The sequence below is a fragment of the Camarhynchus parvulus genome, chromosome 1 (assembly GCF_901933205.1).
Source record: "Camarhynchus parvulus chromosome 1, STF_HiC, whole genome shotgun sequence".
NCBI lineage: Eukaryota > Metazoa > Chordata > Aves > Passeriformes > Thraupidae > Camarhynchus > Camarhynchus parvulus.
Window position 1 is genome coordinate 38,810,594 of NC_044571.1, and position 21,159 is coordinate 38,831,752.

Here is a 21,159-nt window from a genome sequence, read left to right on the forward strand (position 1 = left end):
CTATTAAAATCAACCCTAAAAAGGTTGTGCTTCGATAGTTTTAGGATAAGCCTTAATGAAAAATTTATTTTCTAAATGAAAAATATTTGCAGTTGGCTGTAATGATATGAATGGAATGTATTAACCTGACAGTAGTTGAATGATGCACTTGCCCTAAAAGTACCAAAGCTTTCATGCAACACTGGTGTTCAGTATTTGAAATTATATGTTCAGAAGCCCTGTTTGATATGGAAAATTGTGGCAGAAAATTAGAAATGTATTTTGAAAATGGGAAAGGATTATTTTGCCTCTAATGAACATGGAAAATACATCAAGAAATAGGGGGGGAAGTGACTGTGTATTTTAACTCTCCTCCTCAAACTCTTTCTTTTTCAGATAATGATGGCTTTAGAGCAAAGATGTATGATATAACTCAGCATCCATTTTTTAAGAGAACTATTGCCGTACTTGTCCTGGCTCAGTCTGTGTTGTTATCAGTTAAGGTAATTGTGTTTCTTTTAAGCACTTCATTACAGTAGTACAGCATGTGTTTGCACATTTCCTAACACCAATTAATGATCAATTGAGCCATTAGTGTGATGAATGCAAGGAAATGTGATTCTAGATACAGCAGTCTCAGTTGGCATAGATCACTGTAGATTAATTGTTACTTGTGGAGTTCAGTCAATTTCTGCCTTTTTGTAGTCTGGTCCACTATTTATAATTTCTAGTTAAGGTGGAAATCTGAGAGAGGAGTATACCGAAATGCCATTCCTTTCTGAGTATATTTTAAAGTGAAATTCATTCGTTAACAAAACCCTTAAGAAAAGTTAAGGCAATGAAGAGGCATTTATTCTGTTTAGTAGCTATTCTTCTATTAATGGATTATGCTTGCTTTTCAGTGGGATGCTGCAGATCCAGTAACTGTGCCTTTAGCAACAATGTCTGTTGTTTTCACCTTCATTTTTGTCCTTGAGGTAAAGTAATATAATTTTTGATTTCTTGAGATTAAGACTTGTATGTATATATTTCATTTTGTCTTTAGGGATGTTTCTCATTCTTCACTAGGGTGTTTGTTTCTGAATGTGTACATTCAGGGTTCTCTATGTCACTTGTCTTTAAACATGTATTGTAAGAAGAAACTTTTAATGTGTTATAGTCATACTTCTCTACACCTTGAGCTTTGTGTCTTTTTATATATATTCAAGGCTGAGTATTTAACAGTGTGCTTTGGTGAACCCAGTGAACTCTTTTCTTGTAGAACATCTAATATTACATTCTCTTCATACAACAAAAGGTCTGTGTTGCCTCGCAGAAGTTCTGCTTCATCCATTTAAGTTTTTTTGCCTGGTGTGTTAATCCCCACTATTCTGTACCTGTGACAAAATCAAACCTCTCTCAGCTTTGTTTTGGTTTAAATATCATACTTCATCTGCAAGGTGTGGTTAACCTATTTTCATAAGACTAGAATCTAATGATTTAAACACATTTTGGAAAACATATACTTTTTTTAATGTATAAGGATATCCATTTAAGATTAAAGAAGATGCTTCCTCTGTGGTTAGGATAGTACATAATTCTTTATAAGGTTTTGGTTGACTACTTTTGTCAGTCCCCTCTGAATAGCTGATACTGACCACTATCAGAAACAGGATAGTAGACTACATTTCCCACTGCTCTAATCCAATCTGACAGTTCCTATGTTCCATTGATAGGTTTTGCCAGTAGTGATGAATAAAAAATGAAGTGAATACCTTGTAGCAGCTGTAGCTAGAGTATGTCCATGTTGTTGCTTCTTTTTTCCCTACCCAGGAGAAATCAATATCTCTGGAGAGACTGAGCAAACACAGAAAAGTTTTATTTGTGTCATACACGGGCAGGTTTTAATTTTCCTAGTAACTATGTCTTTGGAAATACTTTTTTCTCTTATACTGCCAGGGGAAAGAAATACTATTCTAGAATTTCAAAGGAACTTTGTCAGAGCCAGGAAAAATTTGTTGGCTGTCTCAACAGGCAAGCTATCACACTGTGAGTGCGCACAATTTATGGAGAGAGGAAGCAGCTTCCTGCTCAAGATCTTCCTTAATGCAGCATAGTCTGGTCACAGAGTCTGCTTTCTGCATAGCTGATGGCCCTGTGTCCAATCTAACAACTCCTGATTCAGCTTTAAGCCTCTACTGCTCACATCATATATATGTGGTATAGAAAATATGAAGAATTTGGAGATCTCACTTTTGTTACCACACTGATGATGACAGAGTAAAGGAGATGTGATTTTTTTTTATTTCCATGGTGTGATATTGAGTTCAAGATTATGGACACCTGAAGCTAGGTGTTTAAATTCTATATGTGAGGTAGGTGTTTAAGCTGTTACTGTGATTGGGGGAGATGAAGGGTGAGATTCAGTTACCTCCACTAGCCACTCCAGAAGGCCAGGGATATTTACAGGTCTTATGTCACCCCAGCCAGACCATCCATCCCTCTTCAATTCTCTAGGGCATCTCAGGTAACTGAAGGCAAGATACCTTAGTAACTCAAATGATAATTAGAGATTCAGAGACCATATTGTTCACTTTGTAGTCAAGCTTCAGAAAACATTATAAAGCAAAAAGCTAACTGGAAAATCAGCCTTTTACCTCAAGCTAGTGTCCTCTTATATTTGGGTTTGCTTTCAGAAATGTTAAATGGCAGGGTTGCAAGGTGGGATAGAAAAAATAACATAATGAATGCCTGACATTTAAAGTCTTTATACAGTAACTCATAACCTGTTCTGAGATTTAATACAACTTGTGTGTGAGAAACTTCTAAGTGTTCCCTCTACATGCATCACTCTACTTTGGTATCCATTACCTGATTTGACTATTTCTATAACTATTAGTATCTATTCTTGAGCTTCTCATCTGCATTCCTGTTACCTAAATTGGAAATGTCAAGCACTTTGGAAGCTGTCTTTTACCAGGTACACTGTCAAATATACTGCCTTTACTGTTCTTAGCTTTTTTATCTTCCATGCTGCTGAGTACAGATGTTGCAGAGTGCAGAGTATTCCTTAAAGCAAGAAATATTTCAATATAGGAAAGCTTCTTAATAAATTTGAGCTGTAGGTGCTGCAGAACACAATTATATTCCTGAGTTTAAATGTGCTTATGTGATTTTAGCTTGCTTACAGACAGTTAGCTGGATAGGATACTGCTACCGTTTTTAGCTACATGTTATTGACATGACTTGTTTAACTTGTTTAACTTAAAGCTATTTTAAGCCCACATTCACCTCAGCAATCTATACATTAAGCATTCAGTCTGAGGTGGTTAGCTGGACTCCTGTCTTTGATACCTGATGGAGACAGAGAGACAATTCAGAATGCTGTTCATCCCTTGGTCTTGGTCATCTGTGTACCAGTTTTCCTCCACCTAAGGGAAGCTAATTTTATCCAGGTAGTCCACATGGGAATATTTAGCTGAGGTGAAACCTGCCTCTTGTTGTTTGAAACTATTTCATAAAATGAACTCAATCAAACATTTTGGAGAATGGAAGAGGATCTCATGTCAGGGAATAATAATTTCTTCATTACAAATGAGAAATTCTTTTATCCATAGGTCACAATGAAGATTATTGCCATGTCACCTTCTGGCTTCTGGCAAAGCAGGAGAAATCGATATGATCTCTTGGTGACATCTCTTGGAGTTATATGGGTCATACTTCACTTTGCCTTACTGGTAAGGTATACAAAATGCAATTCCAGTGATTAAAACTGTTTTATCTTGAGGCACCAGCAGGGGGATTTCTGCTATATATACAGATAAGTCTTTGGGAGTTTATTAAGGCTGAAAAATGTCTGAAAGAAACTAAGTTTGATGATAAGAATGATTGTCCTGTACAATCATGTAGTGCAAAAATTGTCCTACTGATGCAAGTTAGAGTCTGTAAATGTGGTAGGAAACAAGCCTTAGGAGGGATGTAAGTACAAAAGGAAGGAGACTGAAGAGAGCAAGAGCACTTCTAACAAAGGTCTTATGAGCTTGAAGGAAGAAAGAGGCTTCAAACAGAATACAAAGAGGACCAGAGGACTGGGCATAGGTTCAAAACTGCTGAACTATACAAACCCTCCCAAACGCAACAGTGATTCTGTACCACTGGTTTTGGTTAAGGAACAGTATTTAATTCAAGAAGACATGAAGGAGAGAGGAGGGAAAGTCAGCTCTCCCTTCATTTCACACCAATTTTTTTAAATTTAACAACACTCCTGATTTCTTTATTTACAGGAGAAGGAGAAGGGAGGTTGATACTTGCCATCAGTCACAAGTTGTCAGTCACAACTCTATAATGTCTGCAGGATTTTTCTTGTCTGCCCCATGTTCTGTTTGAAGAAAAACCTGTTTCATGTGATTAGTCATTTTGCCCTGACATTCAGTTTCTCCCTGCTACTAAGTAGCTTGGAAGATCTGAGGAGTTTCTGTAATCCAGCAGCTTCCTAGACAAGTACACTGAGCCTGATGGACATAATTAATAGAGGACTGAAGGGTTTTTGGCTTGATGTGTGGGGAGATTGGGTTTGAGTTCCTTATATTGTTGCTAATCATTTATGATTTCTCTTATTTCATGTGGGGACTGCCCTACATTACTAAAAAATCAGTTATCATGATTTGTTCAAGAGATTCCTGGGGGACCATGTTTTAAGTCTTTTGTGTTTGTGTTCCAGAATGCATACACATACATGATGGGGGCATGTGTAATTGTCTTCAGGTTTTTCTCCATTTGTGGAAAGCATGTAAGTATAAATTAGAAACTACAATTACTGCGGTATTCATATATAGATTAAAGGACTAGATGCTGTGCATCTCTCATGCAAATTCTGTAAGGCTCTGTTTTCTAGGCAAAAAAAAAATTCAAACAGCCAAACAGCAGTCTGCAACTTCACATGCTATATTTAAAATGTCAGGATTTTAAGTAGATTGTATAATAGCTCTGTGGTTACTGGAAAAGCTGAATTTTTTCAGAAAACAAAGTGCAGCTGCAATACCACAGCTTTTAAAAATGCTCTCTACAATTCTGAACATACACTGTGCTACAGCCCTTTCCATTTCAGTGAGGTGTGATGGGCATGCTGTTTTTTTATTTTCACTGTGAGACTATTGTATTGGTGGTTGAATGCATCATCTTATTATGATAGTACTCTCTTTAAAAAGTTTCTTTTTCCAGCGTGCAGGTCTGTGTCTTTTGTCTCTACAATGTATGTCTTGTCACAATAAAGGATTTATATTCCATTTAAAAACAATTTTGGGCCAAGGTGTTCTTCTGAAAACACTGGGATGGTGACAAAGCAAGTCACTTCTCAAGTTTACATTTCTTTTGTGTTTGGATTTCCTCTGGTATAATTGAGCATAGACTGGCAGAATAAGCATAAGCAGAGAACAAACACCTTTATTTAACAAGTGGTGACTCTGCATTCCCTTGCTGTAGAACTTCTTAGACTATCCAAATATTTTCTATGAAGTCTGACATATTAAAGTAAATGTGATGAAAAAACTGCTGTACTAGATTGCCAGGGTTAAAAACATTAAGTCAAAGGGTTTGCTCAATAAAGATAAAAAGTTTTCTTTAAATCAAACTACACAGAGCCTGTTGAGCCTTGGAAGTCAAATGAAAAATCCTTGCTTCTCCTATGCAGCCAGACTAAGTGATTGCCTTCAAAGCTTTCTGATTGATTCTAAAGTTTTTTTCAAGGTTTTAACCTAGTCATTTGTACTTTCATGTTACCAGCTGTATCAGTTTCACCAATTTACCCATCCTGCTGCAATGTGATGACTAAAGGTCAGCAGGAATTTGGCATGATTATAAAGAAAAATAACACCCTCAGTCCGATTAAAGGGAATTTTTTATCATATCCAAAGTTTTTAAAAGTGTTAGGACAATCTAGGGCAATAAATTTATCAAGAGTAAAATGTAAAATATACATGCATGGAAAAGTAATATCTATTATCAAGGCACACAGCCTATGAAGTTTTCAAAATTATGCTCTCATTTTGTGTTCTTTGGCCAACTTCACAGAATCATAGACTCACAGAGTGGTTTGGGTTGGAAGGGACCTTAAAGATCATCTCATTCCAGCCCCCCTGCCATGGGCAGAGACACCTGCTACTAGACCAAGTTACTCAAAACCCCATTCAACCTGTCATTGAACACTTCCAGGAATGGAGGGTCCAGAGCTTGTTTGGGCAACCTGTTCCAGTGCCTCACCACCCTCACAATGAATTTCTTCCCAATTCCAAATCTACACCTGACCTCGTTCAGTTTAAAGTCACTTACTCTTGTACTGTCACTACATGCTCACGTAAAAAGTCCCTCTCCAGCTCTCTTGTCACCCCCACTTAGGTACTGGAAGGCTTCTGGAAGGTGTCCCTGGTCTTTCACAAACTCCCATGAGAAATTAGTGGCTTAAAGAAGCTGTACTGATCTTAAGAAAATCTCCTTCTCTATATGTGAAAGTATTCCTTTAGGTAGGCAGCAGTATCTGTGTTTTCTGTCTAACAGTTAGGATCACTTTTAGATAAGCCCAAAGTAGTTTACTGCACCACTGTTCATGCAATGCCAATGCTGATACTTCAGGAGAATACTGATCCTAGGATATTATAGTTAAGTTTATGCTGTACCATCACTGTAATATCCTACACTGTATTATCCTATATTACTTTCTGAGGAGCAATGTCTTGACCTTGTAAATGAGGAAGATGTGCTGATGTCTGTAACAAGTAAAAAGCACACACAGTTCAAATCACGTCCATAATGTACCATTTTACTGAGCTCATCCGTTAGTGAATGTGTCTAAAGGATTTGCTGTCAAAATGGCAAGTGCAAGAACTCACATTTATGTTTTATCATTGCTTTCCTGAATGCTGTCATGGATTGCTTTCTCTCTGTCTTTCCAGGTAACACTGAAAATGCTTCTCCTGACTGTGGTTGTCAGCATGTACAAGAGTTTCTTCATCATAGTGGGCATGTTCCTACTGCTTCTTTGTTATGCTTTTGCTGGAGTGGTGTTATTTGGTACAGTGAAATATGGAGAGAACATTAACAGGTACAGTATGGAGTTCCCACCTCACAGGGATGTTCTTTAAACAGCCTGAAGAAATCACATTCTGCTAGAGAAGTTTATCTGTGCCAAAAAACAGACAGATCTGCAGGTCTGGCTGAAGAGCTCTAAACAGAATTTCTGATAGGAGACACTGAGCCATATTTCCAGTCTTTGTGCATTGGACAAATGACACCTGATCCAACCCACAGCAGACTGAGAGCTACTCTTTGTTATGCCAGCTGAAATATGATCCAAGCAGTACTGTGCTTGCCCACAATATGCTGAAACACAGTGTACCTACTTCATCCTACTGGCATCACCCAGGAACAGGATCCATAGAGCAGGCTGATACAGAAAGCAGGCAGTTCTTTGAACTGGCTGTTAGCTGGAGATTTCCCAGTCATCATCAGGCTTACAAAAGAAAATGGAGACAGGAAATGGGATCTGGCCTTGAGTTTTCTTTAGTTCTCTGATAAAATGAGTAACATACTCAGACCTCTTCTGAGCTAGAGTTCAGTTATTGTATCTTAAGTCATTAAATAAATAATTTAATGGGCTCATTCAAATACTGTAATTATTTTTAGTTTAAAATAGAAGAACAGTAGAAAATGGAAACATTTTTTTCTTGCCAACGTTTTAGTTCTGGGAAGTGAAATGGTCTCTCACTCTCAATCTTTCTCTCTCTCTTTCTTTAAAACAGACATGCAAATTTTTCATCAGCTGGCAAAGCTATTACTGTACTCTTCAGAATAGTTACTGGAGAAGACTGGAACAAAATTATGCATGACTGCATGGTAATTACAATACTGCCAGAGATAAGTAGACAAGAAATGAAAGATACCCTTCCATCTCAAACTGTTTTCAGTATCTTAACTGTGTACAAGGAATGTTGGGCTTGCCTTTATCTCTTCAAGAAAATAGTGTTCACTAAACTTCAGAACGTGATGCACAAATTGCAGTTCCAGCCTCATACTCACAGTATGGTGTTTCATAGAGCTAGGCCATTAGATGATTTTAAACAAAAAATAAACAGATGGTTTCAAAATCAGAAATGCAGTAACTTACTTTTTCACTATTACCTCTGCTTTGACTGGGGCAAGGTGTCTTTTCAGATTTACCTTGTCTTTGATTCCTGCACTTTGGCTTATTCCATGTGAATGATAGTCTTGATGACCTCCAAATTCCTCCTTGAATCATTATATTTTGCCCAAGTAAATTTTTTCTGTCCTTTCCATTGCAAGGAAGATCATATGCCTCTCCTTTTTAAAACTAATGAGCAGGGAAGAAACATTTTGAAAATCACTGTGCTTCAAGGCACCAGCTTGTTCCTTTATAATGGCATAATGCACAATGTGCCCTCTGTGTGGTGGTAAGATCTATGCCCCAGCCTTTTTTGTCATAACTCTCTCTCTTTCCTGAGTTTTGTCTACTAATGGAAGAGAAACAACCTGCCACAATAATGCTCACAGTATTATTCCCTAATTGGGAAGCCTTAAATAAATAATAGTCTTAAATATTAGATTGATTATTATAATTTTTTTTTTACTTTGTTTTCTTTTCTTTTGAAGGTTCAGCCTCCATTTTGTACACCAGATAACAGCACCTACTGGAAAACAGACTGTGGAAATTATGCTGGTGCTCTCATGTATTTCTGTTCTTTCTATGTCATCATTGCATATATCATGCTAAATTTGCTTGTTGGTAAGTGAAAATAGACAATAATAACAAGGTACATCTTGGCATCTAGTATGTTAGATGTGAGTCTGTTGTGCTGTTCACATAAGTATGAGGCTACCTTGTACCTTCAGTGTTACCTTGCATGCATATAATTATTTTGATACTTCTTTGGCACCAGGAGTGCTAAATCTCAGGAAGTTTGGGAAGGAAAGCTTTTGGAACAAAGAGATATTTTCTATTTGTAGAGTTGCCCTACAAAACACTGTTTTCTCTGCTCTTATTTCTTCAGTTAACCTTTGTTCATACATCATTGGAATTCACTTAATTGATCTTAGATGTTAGATTAGGCATCTCACCAGCATTTAAGATACAGTTTTTAAAAAGCATGGTGAATATTGGTGTGGCAAGACAGTGTATTATGCTTTTAAAATCCTTGTCTTAGCATACAGGCGTTTGTTAATGTGGAGTTTGCACAACAGAATTAGATGTTACAATGTACCTACAGGCTTTCTTTAGGGTGTATTTTCTTCTTGTGGTTTTCAGCTATCATTGTGGAGAATTTCTCATTGTTTTACTCAACTGAAGAAGATCAGCTTTTAAGTTATAATGACCTAAGGCATTTTCAAATAATATGGAACATGGTTGATGACAAAAGAGAGGTAAGAAATAATAATTTTTTGATAATAAGAAGAGATACAGTAAATTTCCAGTTTTTCTTGTAAAGGAATATGAGGGGGGAAAAGTGTGACAAAATTCTCTGAGCAGTTACTGTTCAAATTTGAGATGTAAGCATGATCTAATGTTTTTCATGGCCCTTCAGATATTAACCTGTATTCTGTGAAATGCTTATAATAGCAGTTTTACAAACAAACATACCTATTTATAGGATCAGTATAATAGCATCTTTCCTCCCAGCTCCCTCAGAGTTGTTCCCTTGGAAGTCTACAGATTCATATCCATTTTTTGTGTCTGATCTCAGAAGATCTTTGCTGAGATTTCAGCACTGCAAAAGTCTTATGGGGAGGCTAATCAAGTATGGGCTGGGTGAGATGAAGTGGACTGAAAACCGTCTGCATAGGCAGGCCCAGAGGGTAAGGGTCAGCAGGACAGGTTCTAGTTGGAGACCAGAAACTCGTTGTGTGCCCCAGGGGTCAATACTGGCTCCAGTCCTGTTCAATATCCTCATTAATGACACGGACAGAGTGGCAGAGAGCACCCCCAGCACATTTTCTGATGACACCAAGCTGGGCAGAGTGGCTGATATGCCACAGAGTCGTGCTGCCATCCAGAGGGACCCTCACAGGCTGGAGAAATGGGCTCAGAAGCCTCATGAAGTTCAGCAAGGAAAACTGCAAAGTCTTGCACCTGGAGAAGAATAAACCAAGGCACAGTGCATGCTGAGGCCACCCAGCTGGAAAGCAGCTTGGCAGTAAAAGACCCTCAGGGGCCCCAGTTGACACCAAGCTGAATATGAGCCACCACTGACCTTGTAGAAAAGAGATATCCTGGGTGACATTAGACAAATTATTGCCGGCAGGCCAAGGCAGAGAGGGTCCTGCTGCTCTGCTTAGCGCTGGTGAGGCCACAGCTGGAATCCTGGTTTGGTTCTGGGCTCTTCTGTACACAGAGACATGGGCATACCGGAGAGAGTCCAGCAAAGAGACACAAAGATGATGAAGAGACTGGACCAGTCTCCTGAGAGGAAAGGCTGAGAAAACTGGCACTGTTCAGCCTGGGAAGGCTCTGGGAAATACCATCAATTTGTATAAGTATCTGTGGGGAGAAATCAAAGAGGACAGAGCCAGACTCAGCTCAGTGCTGCCCAGTGACAAGGCTGGAGGCAACAGGCAAAACCTGAAACACAGGAGTTACCTCTCAACATCAGGGAACTGTTTGTCACTGTGATGATGGCTGAGCACTGGCACAGGTTTTCCTAGGGAGTTTGTGGAGTCTCCATCCTTGGAGATATTCAAAAGCCATCTGGACCTGATCCTGGCTATAGGAGATCCTAATTAAGCAGAGGGGTGAGACAAGGTGAGGTCCAGAGTTTCCTTCCAACCTCAACCATTCTGTGATTCTGAAACGAGAATAACATCTGGGAGACCAAGCTTCTCAGATGCCCACACAAATTAAATCATCATCTGAATGATTCATGACATCACTGAGATTTGAATGCAATCAACATTATGGTGAAAGTAGTTGGTTGTCTGTAGTTGGCTCATGGCTGTGCTGGAGAGGGAAACTGCAGTCTGTACTCATGAAAGTTCTGAATCCATGGTACCCAGCATGGACAGAATCTCTTTGATGTGGAGAACCTTACAGCAAAAATAATTCTGATGAGGCTCATTTAACAGAAAAAAGATATTTGAAGATTTTGAATACCACATTTTCAGACAGAAGTACACTCAGTCTTAATTTTGTAACAACAGATAGAAGTTGTTGTGACCAAAAGTGCAGGATGTGCTGCCTCTTAGAGCAGATAGCCTTTAAAAAGCCAGTAAACTCTCAACATTCTCCTGCTCATTCAGAGATGCACAGAGAAGGGCACAGGTTTACAACAAATTATAGACATGGCTATGAGTGTTTAAACTATAGTTTAATATCCATTTTACAAAGGCAGCTCTTTGGGAATATGATTCTAATTACAGATGAATGCAAATGGGGAAACTAAATCCCCAAGCAATTTTGAAAAATTCTGGCAAAATGAACGGCATAGATTCTCATTGTATTTGAGTCAAATAACCACAAAGACTTCTGTGAATTTGCTGAAGAACTGGCTGAGTGTGCACATTCTTCAGCAATGAGTTCACAGTGACTTAAATATGCTAGGAGAAATAGTTTCTCTGTCAGTGATCAAGTTGAATATCTGAGTTGGTTGTTAGATCACAGTGATAACTTACCATCAATTGCGCAATTTAACACAGGGTGTAATCCCTACCTTCCGAGTGAAATTCCTGCTGAGGCTTCTGCGAGGCAGGCTGGAGGTGGATCTCGACAAGGACAAGCTGCTGTTCAAGCACATGTGCTATGAAATGGAGCGGCTCCACAACGGTGGCGATGTCACTTTTCATGACGTGCTCAGGTACACTTGAGATTTTCTCCACATTTTTAGAACAGATATAACAGCCTGTGTTTCTTTCCAGTCTATCAGGTAGCTCTTAGGCTCGGGAGAAGGCAAGACTGGTAGCCAGAGGCACTTCAATTTTAAATGTTCTACAAAAACTAGATTTCCGTTTTTTTCCCTACAAAAATATTAGTGATGGCAAACACAGGTCCTAGGGAATCAGCTCTAAGTAATTTTAACATTTTCATTGCAGGAAGTTTGTCACAAACTGCAGGCACATGCTCCTCTTGTATCCCAACTAATGAAATGTACCTTCAAGTGAAGCAACATGACAGTGAGCCTGACTAGAAATAAAATAGACATGGGAACATTATCCAAGCGTAAGCGCTTTGGGGGGAAAAAGCTCAAACCACCACAAATGCCCTAATTGCTTACAGTTCAGCAGTTCACCTACTGGAGTGCTGGATGTTGGCAATAAGGTCTTTGTTTTGAGCACAGTAAGTCTCTTCTAGAATCATCTCAGCAATTTTTTTAGCTTCAAATGTGAATTTTCTGTGCACACCTGAATTATGTATTTTCACACTAAGGTCTTAAGTATGAGCTTTGATTCTCTAAAAAAATGCAAAGACACCAGAATTTTGAAATAAATGAATTGTTTTTCTTCCAGCATGCTTTCATATAGGTCTGTTGATATCAGAAAAAGTCTTCAACTGGAAGAGCTGCTTGCCAGGGAGCAACTGGAATATACCATAGAAGAGGAGGTGGCCAAACAGACCATCCGAATGTGGCTGAAAAAGTGCTTAAAGCGAATCAGAGCAGTAAGTCAAGTTAAATCAGTATCTAAATGGCTGCATCAATTGAACCGCTCAACAATGGTGGAATCTGTGTCCCTATGCTTCATTTACTTTGGAGTCATGATAATACTTATTTGAAGTATGTAGCAGTTGCTAACTGAGCAAAAAAAAGTTTGTTACAGCTCTACAAAAATAGAGCTGTTTGTTGCAGCTCTACGGTGCTACAAAAATAAGCATGTTTTGAAGGCAAAAACTGTCTTCCTGCCCAAACTTTATCTGTCTTTTCAGTACAACAGGAAGGTGCATATGCAGAGACCAAAGTCAAAGGAATAAAGAAAAAAAAAATTAATTAGATGGAACTTTATAGGCCTAATCCTTCCTCACATAATGTAATTGTATAATTTCCTTGCCTCTGCTATCAGATGAGAAACCTGTTGATGATTCTCCAGATGGAGCCTGTATTAAGATAAATCATTTGAGTGAGCCATTACAGTTACTGTGTGTGCAAATGAGCAGAGTGTCTACATGGAAAGCAGGTGTATGGACCAAGTCACAACCTGGTTGCATTGATGACCAATTTTTCAGTTAGTATGAGTCTGACGCCAGGTTTTGACACATCTATTTTTTGTTTTTATAAAAAATTACTTCTTGTGATAGAAGATTTTATAGTAAGATCCATAGTGATCTTTCATCATGACATCTGTCTTCTGTTTGTAAATTTATACAAACACTTAGCTGGATATTTTGAATATGATGTACATTCCAGCTGAAACATCAGTGTTCAGTGATACATAGTTTCATTTTGATTTCATCTCTGTGATAATAATGGAAGTAAATTTAATCTCAGCTCTCAGTTCTGCATTTGTTCAACTCTGTTGTTCATTTCATTATGATATTGAACTACACTATGATAAAGTAAATATGCTATTCATTTCACTCTAATAATATGGTTCAGATCATTTCACATTCTATGAACCTTTTATAAACTGAATGTAATTATGGAAGTTAAGATATATTTTGAAATTCTCTTGTTATTCTCTAAGTCTCCCTAGAGGGATCATATGAAAACTACCCAGGAAAGTGAAACCCTTCCTAAGTGCTGTTTATTTTAATTTAAAAGAAAATTAGATTGTAAAATTGTAATGGTAGTAGGTTTGTTTTTCTATTTGTACTATAAATCTATACTTAGTCCCAAGGTTTTCACTACTATTTTATTCAGTTTTATTGACAGCCCGCTCCAAAGTCCATGAAAGAAATCAGAATTTTTTCATTGCCTTCATGTAATTCCCTATGAATCTATGTAATTCCCTGTGAATCTCTATCAATTTCCTGGTTTCTTTTTCTTTGCAAGAACTTTTAAATGATAAATTCAAAACTTTGTATGTGTTTAGACTCCAGGTTTAAACCAACAATTGAGCAATGTGCCTTCCACTTAATGTAGCTCATAAACTTCATCCTCTATTCCCTAAAGGTTAGAAGTATGCTAGAATTCACTTTATTTAAATAGCAACATCTAATACATGGATCTTTGTTGATGCACTTGGAATCCACAGCTGGTGCTCACTGTTTGGTTAAATATTTGGAATACTTTTTTTTAAAAATCAAACACATTGGTGTGACAGAGCAATGAGAACATTTTCTTCATCACATACTGTACCTTGATAGAAACAGCAGCAGTCGTGCAGCATTATCCACAGCCTGCGAGAGAGCCAACAGCAGGAGCTGAGCCGGTTTCTGAATCCTCCCAGCATTGAGACAACACAGCCAAGTGAAGATATGAATGCTCTTAATCAAGATAACAGTGCACAGCCAGAGGTATGTTCTCCAGAAAACTATCAGCTATTCATAACAAATTCAGAAAACTTCCATGTTTCTTATTTGTTCTTCTTTAAACATCATTTTAACTTAAAAAAAAAAATTTAAAAATAATACCTGGTTTTGCTTCAGTCTTTGTCATCAGATGCAAAGGCAAGATGCTCTGAGGCAGAAATTCCCCAACAAATTTAGCTGTCTTGCTATCACCATAAAGGGCAAACTCAGTTGTACAACTCTGTCAGCCCCAGCTTTCAGCTCTTGCATGAGCTGTGTACAGGCTTGGGGAAGTGAAGCTTTCCAGTTCAGGCTTTCTGAAGTGGTGCTTATACTGAGAGAGAGAGCACTGGGCATGCTGGGACCTCTGAGCAGAATAGGAAATATAGAAGGTACAACATTAGGGCTTTCCACAATGATTGTAGTAGGCTGAGAATAATTTCATATCCTTCATTAGGACAAATGGCATTGAGAGCCCACAAAAGCAGACCTTTCTGCTTTTGTCTGTTAGTACTAGTTTTCTGAGATATTAAAGGGCAGAAAGCATGCTGCCCTAACCAATGGCAATATGTTTTGTTTGTATTCATGGATAAAGCTTGAAACAGAATAGAAAGGTGTCCCTTCCTAGGGTTACCTAGGGGAGCTATGAGTGAGATCCTTTTTTCTCTGTCCAGACAAGTAGCCAGCAGCAGCTCCTTAGCCCGACACTTTCTGACAGAGGTGGCTATAGACAAGACACTGGAGATGCTGGGAAACCTCAGCGGAAATTTGGACAATGGCGCTTGCCATCAGGTAAGTGAGAAAGGTTTATCAGTAAAGTCCCCACATGCAAAATTGCTGTTGTGCAATAACAAGGCCAAGAAAGGCTTCATGATTCACAATTCTCCCTCTTGGCTGCTGCTTGCACCCACATCAGGGATTTCCTGTCCTCGTGCCTGTTGGAATAAAGCAGTTTCTTCCTTTCTTCACAATTCACAAAGTTTAGAGGATGGGCTCAAGCATTGCCCTGTGCAAGTGGTTATATTTTTTACTTTTTCATACATTTGCTCAGGACCTTTTACATCAGTCAGTCCTATTCTGAATCAGAGTGCTGCCCTCAAAGGCTGCCACTGTTCAGACCCTAATCATATCTAAGTGGAAGCAGGAGGGACAGTAATGCTGTTCTGTTGACTACCCTTGACCCTATTTTTGTTGCCAGTGTACTTGTTCAAGAAACAGGATAGTTTAATAGAAAGCTTTCAATCCATGATTGTGGTGGTGTTTGCAGGGGTCTTAGGATGAGGAAAGAGACGAGGATCTGACTCCATGTTTCAGAAGGCTTGATTTATTATTTTATGATATATATTATATTAAAACTATACTAAAATAATAGAAGAAGGGATTTAATCAGAAGGCTAGCTAAGAATAGAAAAGGAATGAATAACAAAAGCTTGTGTCTCAGAGAGTCTGAGCCAGCTGACTGTGATTGGCCATTAATTAGGAACAACCACATGAGACCAATCACAGATCCACCGGTTACTTTCCACAGCAGCAGATAAGAATTGTTTACATTTTGTTCCTGAGGCCTCTCAGCTTCTCAGGAGAAAAAATCCTAAGAAAAGGCTTTTTCAGAAAATGTGTCTGTGACACATGATTTCCATTTAAATATCACTGACCAACAAAGATCAACATTTTGTTGGAAAAGAGAGAAAGAGTGAGAGGAAGCATGCTAAGGAGGAGTCATAGTCATGTAGTCAACTCTGCAGGTTTTTCAAGTGAGAAATCTTGAAAGAATGAGTAGCCCAGGGTTTCCTTTCTTAGCACTGATCTTGTCTGTGTCAGTTTTGAACATTCCTCAGTGGATGGTCCTAAAAAAGAGGATCATTTCCACTCACAATACAGCTGTATTATAAGTAGTCTGCCTCCAGTACAGCAAAGACAGGTATTTCAGATCATGAATAGCATAATCAAGATCAGTTGTGGGGCTTATATACTTAGATATGTGGTTTAGTGCCATACCAGCAATTTGTACCTGTTTCAACCCCTAGGCCATTGTAAAGTATCACTTTCTAGATGTAGCTGCCAATCCTAAAAGCACGTCTCCACCCCACCCCCTCTTCCTCACATTTACTACTTTCACTGTTTTGCCAGCAGGTTAGCTCATGTAAGTACTGCCTAAATCATTTAGGTTGCAATTCTCTGGATAAGAAGAGATCTTTTGCATCAGGTATCCCAGCAGAAGGAAATGAGGCTCTGCTCAGTTAAACTGCTCTGCCAGCAGATTAGTGGGAGCAGTGTGAACATCTGGAGCTGGGAAAACAAACAAACAAACAAATTAGAACAAAGCCCTACCCTTTCCAAACTAAATCAGTTTAAAGGTGCCCTAGTCTAGCTAGTTCTCTATACCTGAATTCTAAGCAAAAATGTTCAAGAAGCAGATCTACTCTAATACAGAACTTTCTGAACTTTCTGTTTAATTTCCTAGCCCCCAAACCAATAAGCCATTCAGTGTCTTCAGTCAACCTCCGTTTTGGTGGACGTGCAACTATGAAATCTGTTGCATGCAAAATGAATCCCATGTCTGATGCTGCTTCCTGTGGATCAGAAGTCAAGAAATGGTGGACAAGACAATTAACTGTGGAGAGTGATGAGAGTGGAGAGGACCTTCTTGATATCTGAGAAGCATTTAAGTCATTTCAGTCACAATCTAATTTTCTATGCTTAAAGATGCTGTGATGTATGATTTCTTTAAAATCAATGTCATAAATTTTCTCTTACGTGTATCCTCCTGCCACATGAAGTGTAGCACACACTTCTGTGTTAGAATTGACTTCCGTAGGTACTAACTGTACTCTAAGAAACTTGTATACTATAGCAGTACTAACAAAGCCAGAAAGACTATAATGCCCTTAGCAGACAGAGCATTGAAAGGTGTCATGTGTTCTGTAAAATCATAGTGAAAATTTGATATACACACTTCTGTGTTTTTCTTCAACCTTTACCATACAGGGGTAATGTATTTCTTCTCATTGTGTTTTCCTTACTTAGTAATATTTCTTTAGAAAAATTTTATTATTCACAAATGACCTGAAGAGGTCAGCACTGACTTCATGTTCAAGGGAAGTATTTTTACTAAGTACAGATACTGAATCACAATTCTAAGCTTTCACTGGACCTTTTTTAAAATATGCAAGATACGGGATTACTTATTTTAAAATTAGAAGGTGAAGAATCGGCTTTTAAAATGTAAATATCTTTGAGGTTTGGTTAATTATGCAAAGAGCTTGATTTTCATAGAGAAAATAGGGTGGGGGAAAGGAAAAAAATACATGAAAAACTGTGCATTTAAGCATCCAGCAGAAGATTTTCACATGAAAAACATGTGTTTATGCTTCATTTTCAGCATATACTGGTTACATATATGTGTAGTGTCATTATTCTTCTTTTAATTGGGTCCCATTTTTCTTGTGTACTCCTAAGATTTTCTTATTGTCTGTGATAAAAATTAGCATGTTGGGGATTCTAATTACAAAGTAGTATTGTATGTCTTTAAAAATTCAGTTTTGACTGCATAGGTAGAATTTTACTTACCCATGTTACTGCTCATGCTACAGGCCTGCAGAGGTGAGGCATGGCACTGTGCTGTGGCTGAGTAGCTTTGTCCCTTTTATCCCAGCACATCATGTTTGACATGTTGGCCTTCACTTGTTTTACGAGGCACCAGTAGCGCTACATTGTCACCAGTGAAAAGCAGCCATTGCTTTCATAAAAGCTTTTCCAGTGAAAGGCCAATGCTATATGGATATGGAGGTGGAGAAGGAGAGCCACAAAACACAACCATGTTTGCTAGTTCCCAAATCTAAGGCTGTCAAAAAATGTGGGGTAAAATTGTGCCCTTCCCTCAGGGAAGAACTAAGAGGTTGCAGATTTTGTTGCTTGGGCCCTGACTAGGTTTTATAGCAGAGCTGGGACCTTTCTGTTACCATTGTTTCCTATGGAAATGATAGTTTGCTCTAACGTGGCCTGATGTGAGATCTTGTAAGAGGCTCACGGTTTATTTACATCACCACTTCAAAAATATATCCTTTCAAAAGCAGACAAAAGCCAGTGTTTTGCAATTTTTTCTGGCCAAGATATTAATCTAAAATGGCCAGAATACAACAGTGAAAACACACAGATGCCTTCACCAAAAATGCAAAATTAGTTTTGACTATGAAATACAGCTTTCTTGGCATCTGTCAATGTTTTTTCCCATTGTATGGTTGAACATTGTTTAGATTTTTTTTCTAAAATAATGATATTGAACTTATCTGTATTTTGTGGGGGGTTTATGTGTTTTGGGGTATATTTAAGTTTAAATCTAGTCAACTGTAACTCTATAGTAAAAGAATATGTGCATTCTCTTGTTTACTAGATCATGAACCAACAAAACTTCATATGCAAATCCATTACTCTGTTCTGTTTTGTGCTTGTTTAAGTTGAGCTTTTGTATCTATAACAAAAAGACAAATATTGGATTTATAAAAGAGAGTATCTTTGACAGTTCAATGATACATTGAACTGCAGATCATTCTTGCTGCAAGCCTTCTTTTTAAAAAATCTGGCAAACATTTTTTCCTTGCCTTACAGTACACTGTCAATAAAAGTGAGTTGCTTTAAGCAATATTCCTCCCTCTGGTTTTCATTGTAAACTGCATTGGCTGTATGTGGCTCATCCATGATAATGCTGCATAGTAACAATCTCTGTGATTTGTACAGGATTATGTAGAGGTGCTTTCAAACTCTTGCAATTGATGGTCTTTGGTTTTTTTACTCCAGCAGTTGACCTCATCAGTACTGCCACAAGGGGTCTCAGTCAAAAGATGGCACTAAATAGGACTGTTCATTATTTGTTTTTATTTAACCTACTTTTTCTTTGCTTCAGAGCCTGGATATGTGTGGGTGTGGGTGTGTTTGGGTGGGTGGGTGTGTGTGGGTGTGTGTGCACCATTTTACTTTTGTAAATATAGGAAGTGGAATGAAGTTACAAAGATATGAAAATAATATATACACAGGCACACAAGCAACCAGTTAAAGGTAAAAACCTCCCTTGCACAGCACTGCCAACATAACTAAAGAGGGTCATACTCTGCAGCAGAGAAACCAATGCGCATTTGTACATGAAGGTGAAAGGCAGAGAAGAGAGCTGAAGAATGACTGGAGTTCAAAGAGATTGCACCAACAATGGAGAGACACAAAGAGGAAACAGTGTGTCAGGAAGTCAGAGAGTCCAGACAGCCTTAGAGAAAAGCCTTAGGAACAGATCCTAAGCAAAGGTAAACAAAAAATTGCTCAGGGAATATTACTACCTGCAGAGTCACCCTATACAAATGAAAAAAGGAAGTTGTTTAGGCTTCTTTTCATCCAATAAGAAAGATCTGTTTCATAGGAAGCAAGTTATAAAAGTGTTCATGGCTTTGTTGGGCAAAAAGAGTAATGCATATTGTCGGTGCTCAAATAAAAACCTGCTTGTGGGAAGTCTGAGAGTACACAGCAAAGATGTGTGTCAATATCATTCCAAAGTCAGGTCAGATTTCAGACAATCTCTTTTTTGATGAAACTAATAACCTGAAACCATCTGCTTTTGGAAGACATCGAACTGAATTAAGAACTGAAAACATAAAGTATGCATTTACAACCTGAAAATACCATCTTTGTTTTAACTAATGTGGAGCAATCAGGCTTAAACATCTTCAAAATAACATTACATTCAGTATTGTCTGCATTCAGAGACCAGTATCACAGCTTCTGAGAAGCCAAAGAAGATTAAATGCCAAGAGCAAGTGAATAACTTTGTGAGAATAATCTGTTTTGTTCTCTTCTTTTATTCACAACATGCCCATGCAGATTAAAGTGTCCATGAATAACTGAAGTAGAAGAGTTTGCACTGTTTTAAGAGTGCATTTGGAGGACCAGCAAGCAACCTCCCATCCAAAATGCCCATTCCTTCTGCAATACTTCCACATCCGAAAACAAACACTGGCCTGAGTTGTCAATCAAAATTTCCAATAGGATTATCTCAGTCTTCCTGAATCTGGCTTTCAGAGGCTGAATTCATTCCTGCTATTGAAGGCAATTTACTCACACCACAGATGAGCTTGCCACAATGCGTAGGCTGATGCTGGGAAGTTGGCTGCCCTGGTTTGTTCAATTGCTCTGAAACACAAAGGGAGCCTCACTAGAATTCAATTAACCTTCCTCTTCATCCCAAGGGCGCTGGTGTCAGACCCCATTAGCAGCTGTTGCCCATTGTTCTCAATGAAGAACCTCTAAGCATGAAGTTATTAACCCATCAGTGAGCTAAGTGTATGGGCAGTGGCACTTTATCCCCCTTCCACAGGTTCCTGTCTCAGATGCTTATTCCAGTACCCTTACTGGTTTCATACTTTTACCTGACCTGCATATCTGCCCTGGGGAATTTGGGTGAATTACCTGAGCACCTACAAAAGTGTGTTTCATACATTGGTGTCTTACTGGAAACACAAGAAATGTCTTTAGTACATGTAGAAAAGGGAGAAGAAAACCCCAAATACTACATCAACCTGAAGAGCAGTTGGCATCAGCCTTTTCTTCTTTCTGAATCTGGGCATCAAACAAAAGTGGCAGAAGCCTCCAGTGTCTCAGTGGGAGTTACTTTATTTCAGGAAAACTTTTGCTGAGGTTGGAAATAAACTGATTTATACCAGCAGATATCAGTGTGTCCTAGAGATGGGCAGCCAGGTTCTGACTGGGTTCTCCACACGTTG

General features: G+C 38.4%; 1 protein-coding gene across 5 annotated transcripts in view; it reads left to right on the plus strand.

The window, feature by feature from the left end:
• Positions 1–19,005, plus strand: part of NALCN (sodium leak channel, non-selective) — a 228,007-nt gene extending 209,002 nt beyond the window's left edge. For 2 of the 5 annotated variants that reach the window (XM_030943111.1, XM_030943144.1), the window contains 13 exons: positions 376–482; positions 882–956; positions 3,576–3,695; positions 4,679–4,747; positions 6,906–7,054; positions 7,752–7,845; positions 8,620–8,752; positions 9,272–9,387; positions 11,653–11,810; positions 12,460–12,610; positions 14,252–14,401; positions 15,070–15,187; positions 16,860–19,005. In XM_030943111.1, coding sequence (XP_030798971.1) covers positions 376–482; positions 882–956; positions 3,576–3,695; positions 4,679–4,747; positions 6,906–7,054; positions 7,752–7,845; positions 8,620–8,752; positions 9,272–9,387; positions 11,653–11,810; positions 12,460–12,610; positions 14,252–14,401; positions 15,070–15,187; positions 16,860–17,053 — 1,634 coding nt within the window. In that variant the 3' untranslated portion in view covers positions 17,054–19,005. The remainder of the gene's footprint in view (positions 1–375; positions 483–881; positions 957–3,575; positions 3,696–4,678; positions 4,748–6,905; positions 7,055–7,751; positions 7,846–8,619; positions 8,753–9,271; positions 9,388–11,652; positions 11,811–12,459; positions 12,611–14,251; positions 14,402–15,069; positions 15,188–16,859) is intronic. The other 3 variants (XM_030943128.1, XM_030943120.1, XM_030943136.1) reach the window with 2 other exon arrangements.
• The last annotated feature ends 2,154 nt before the right edge of the window (positions 19,006–21,159 follow it).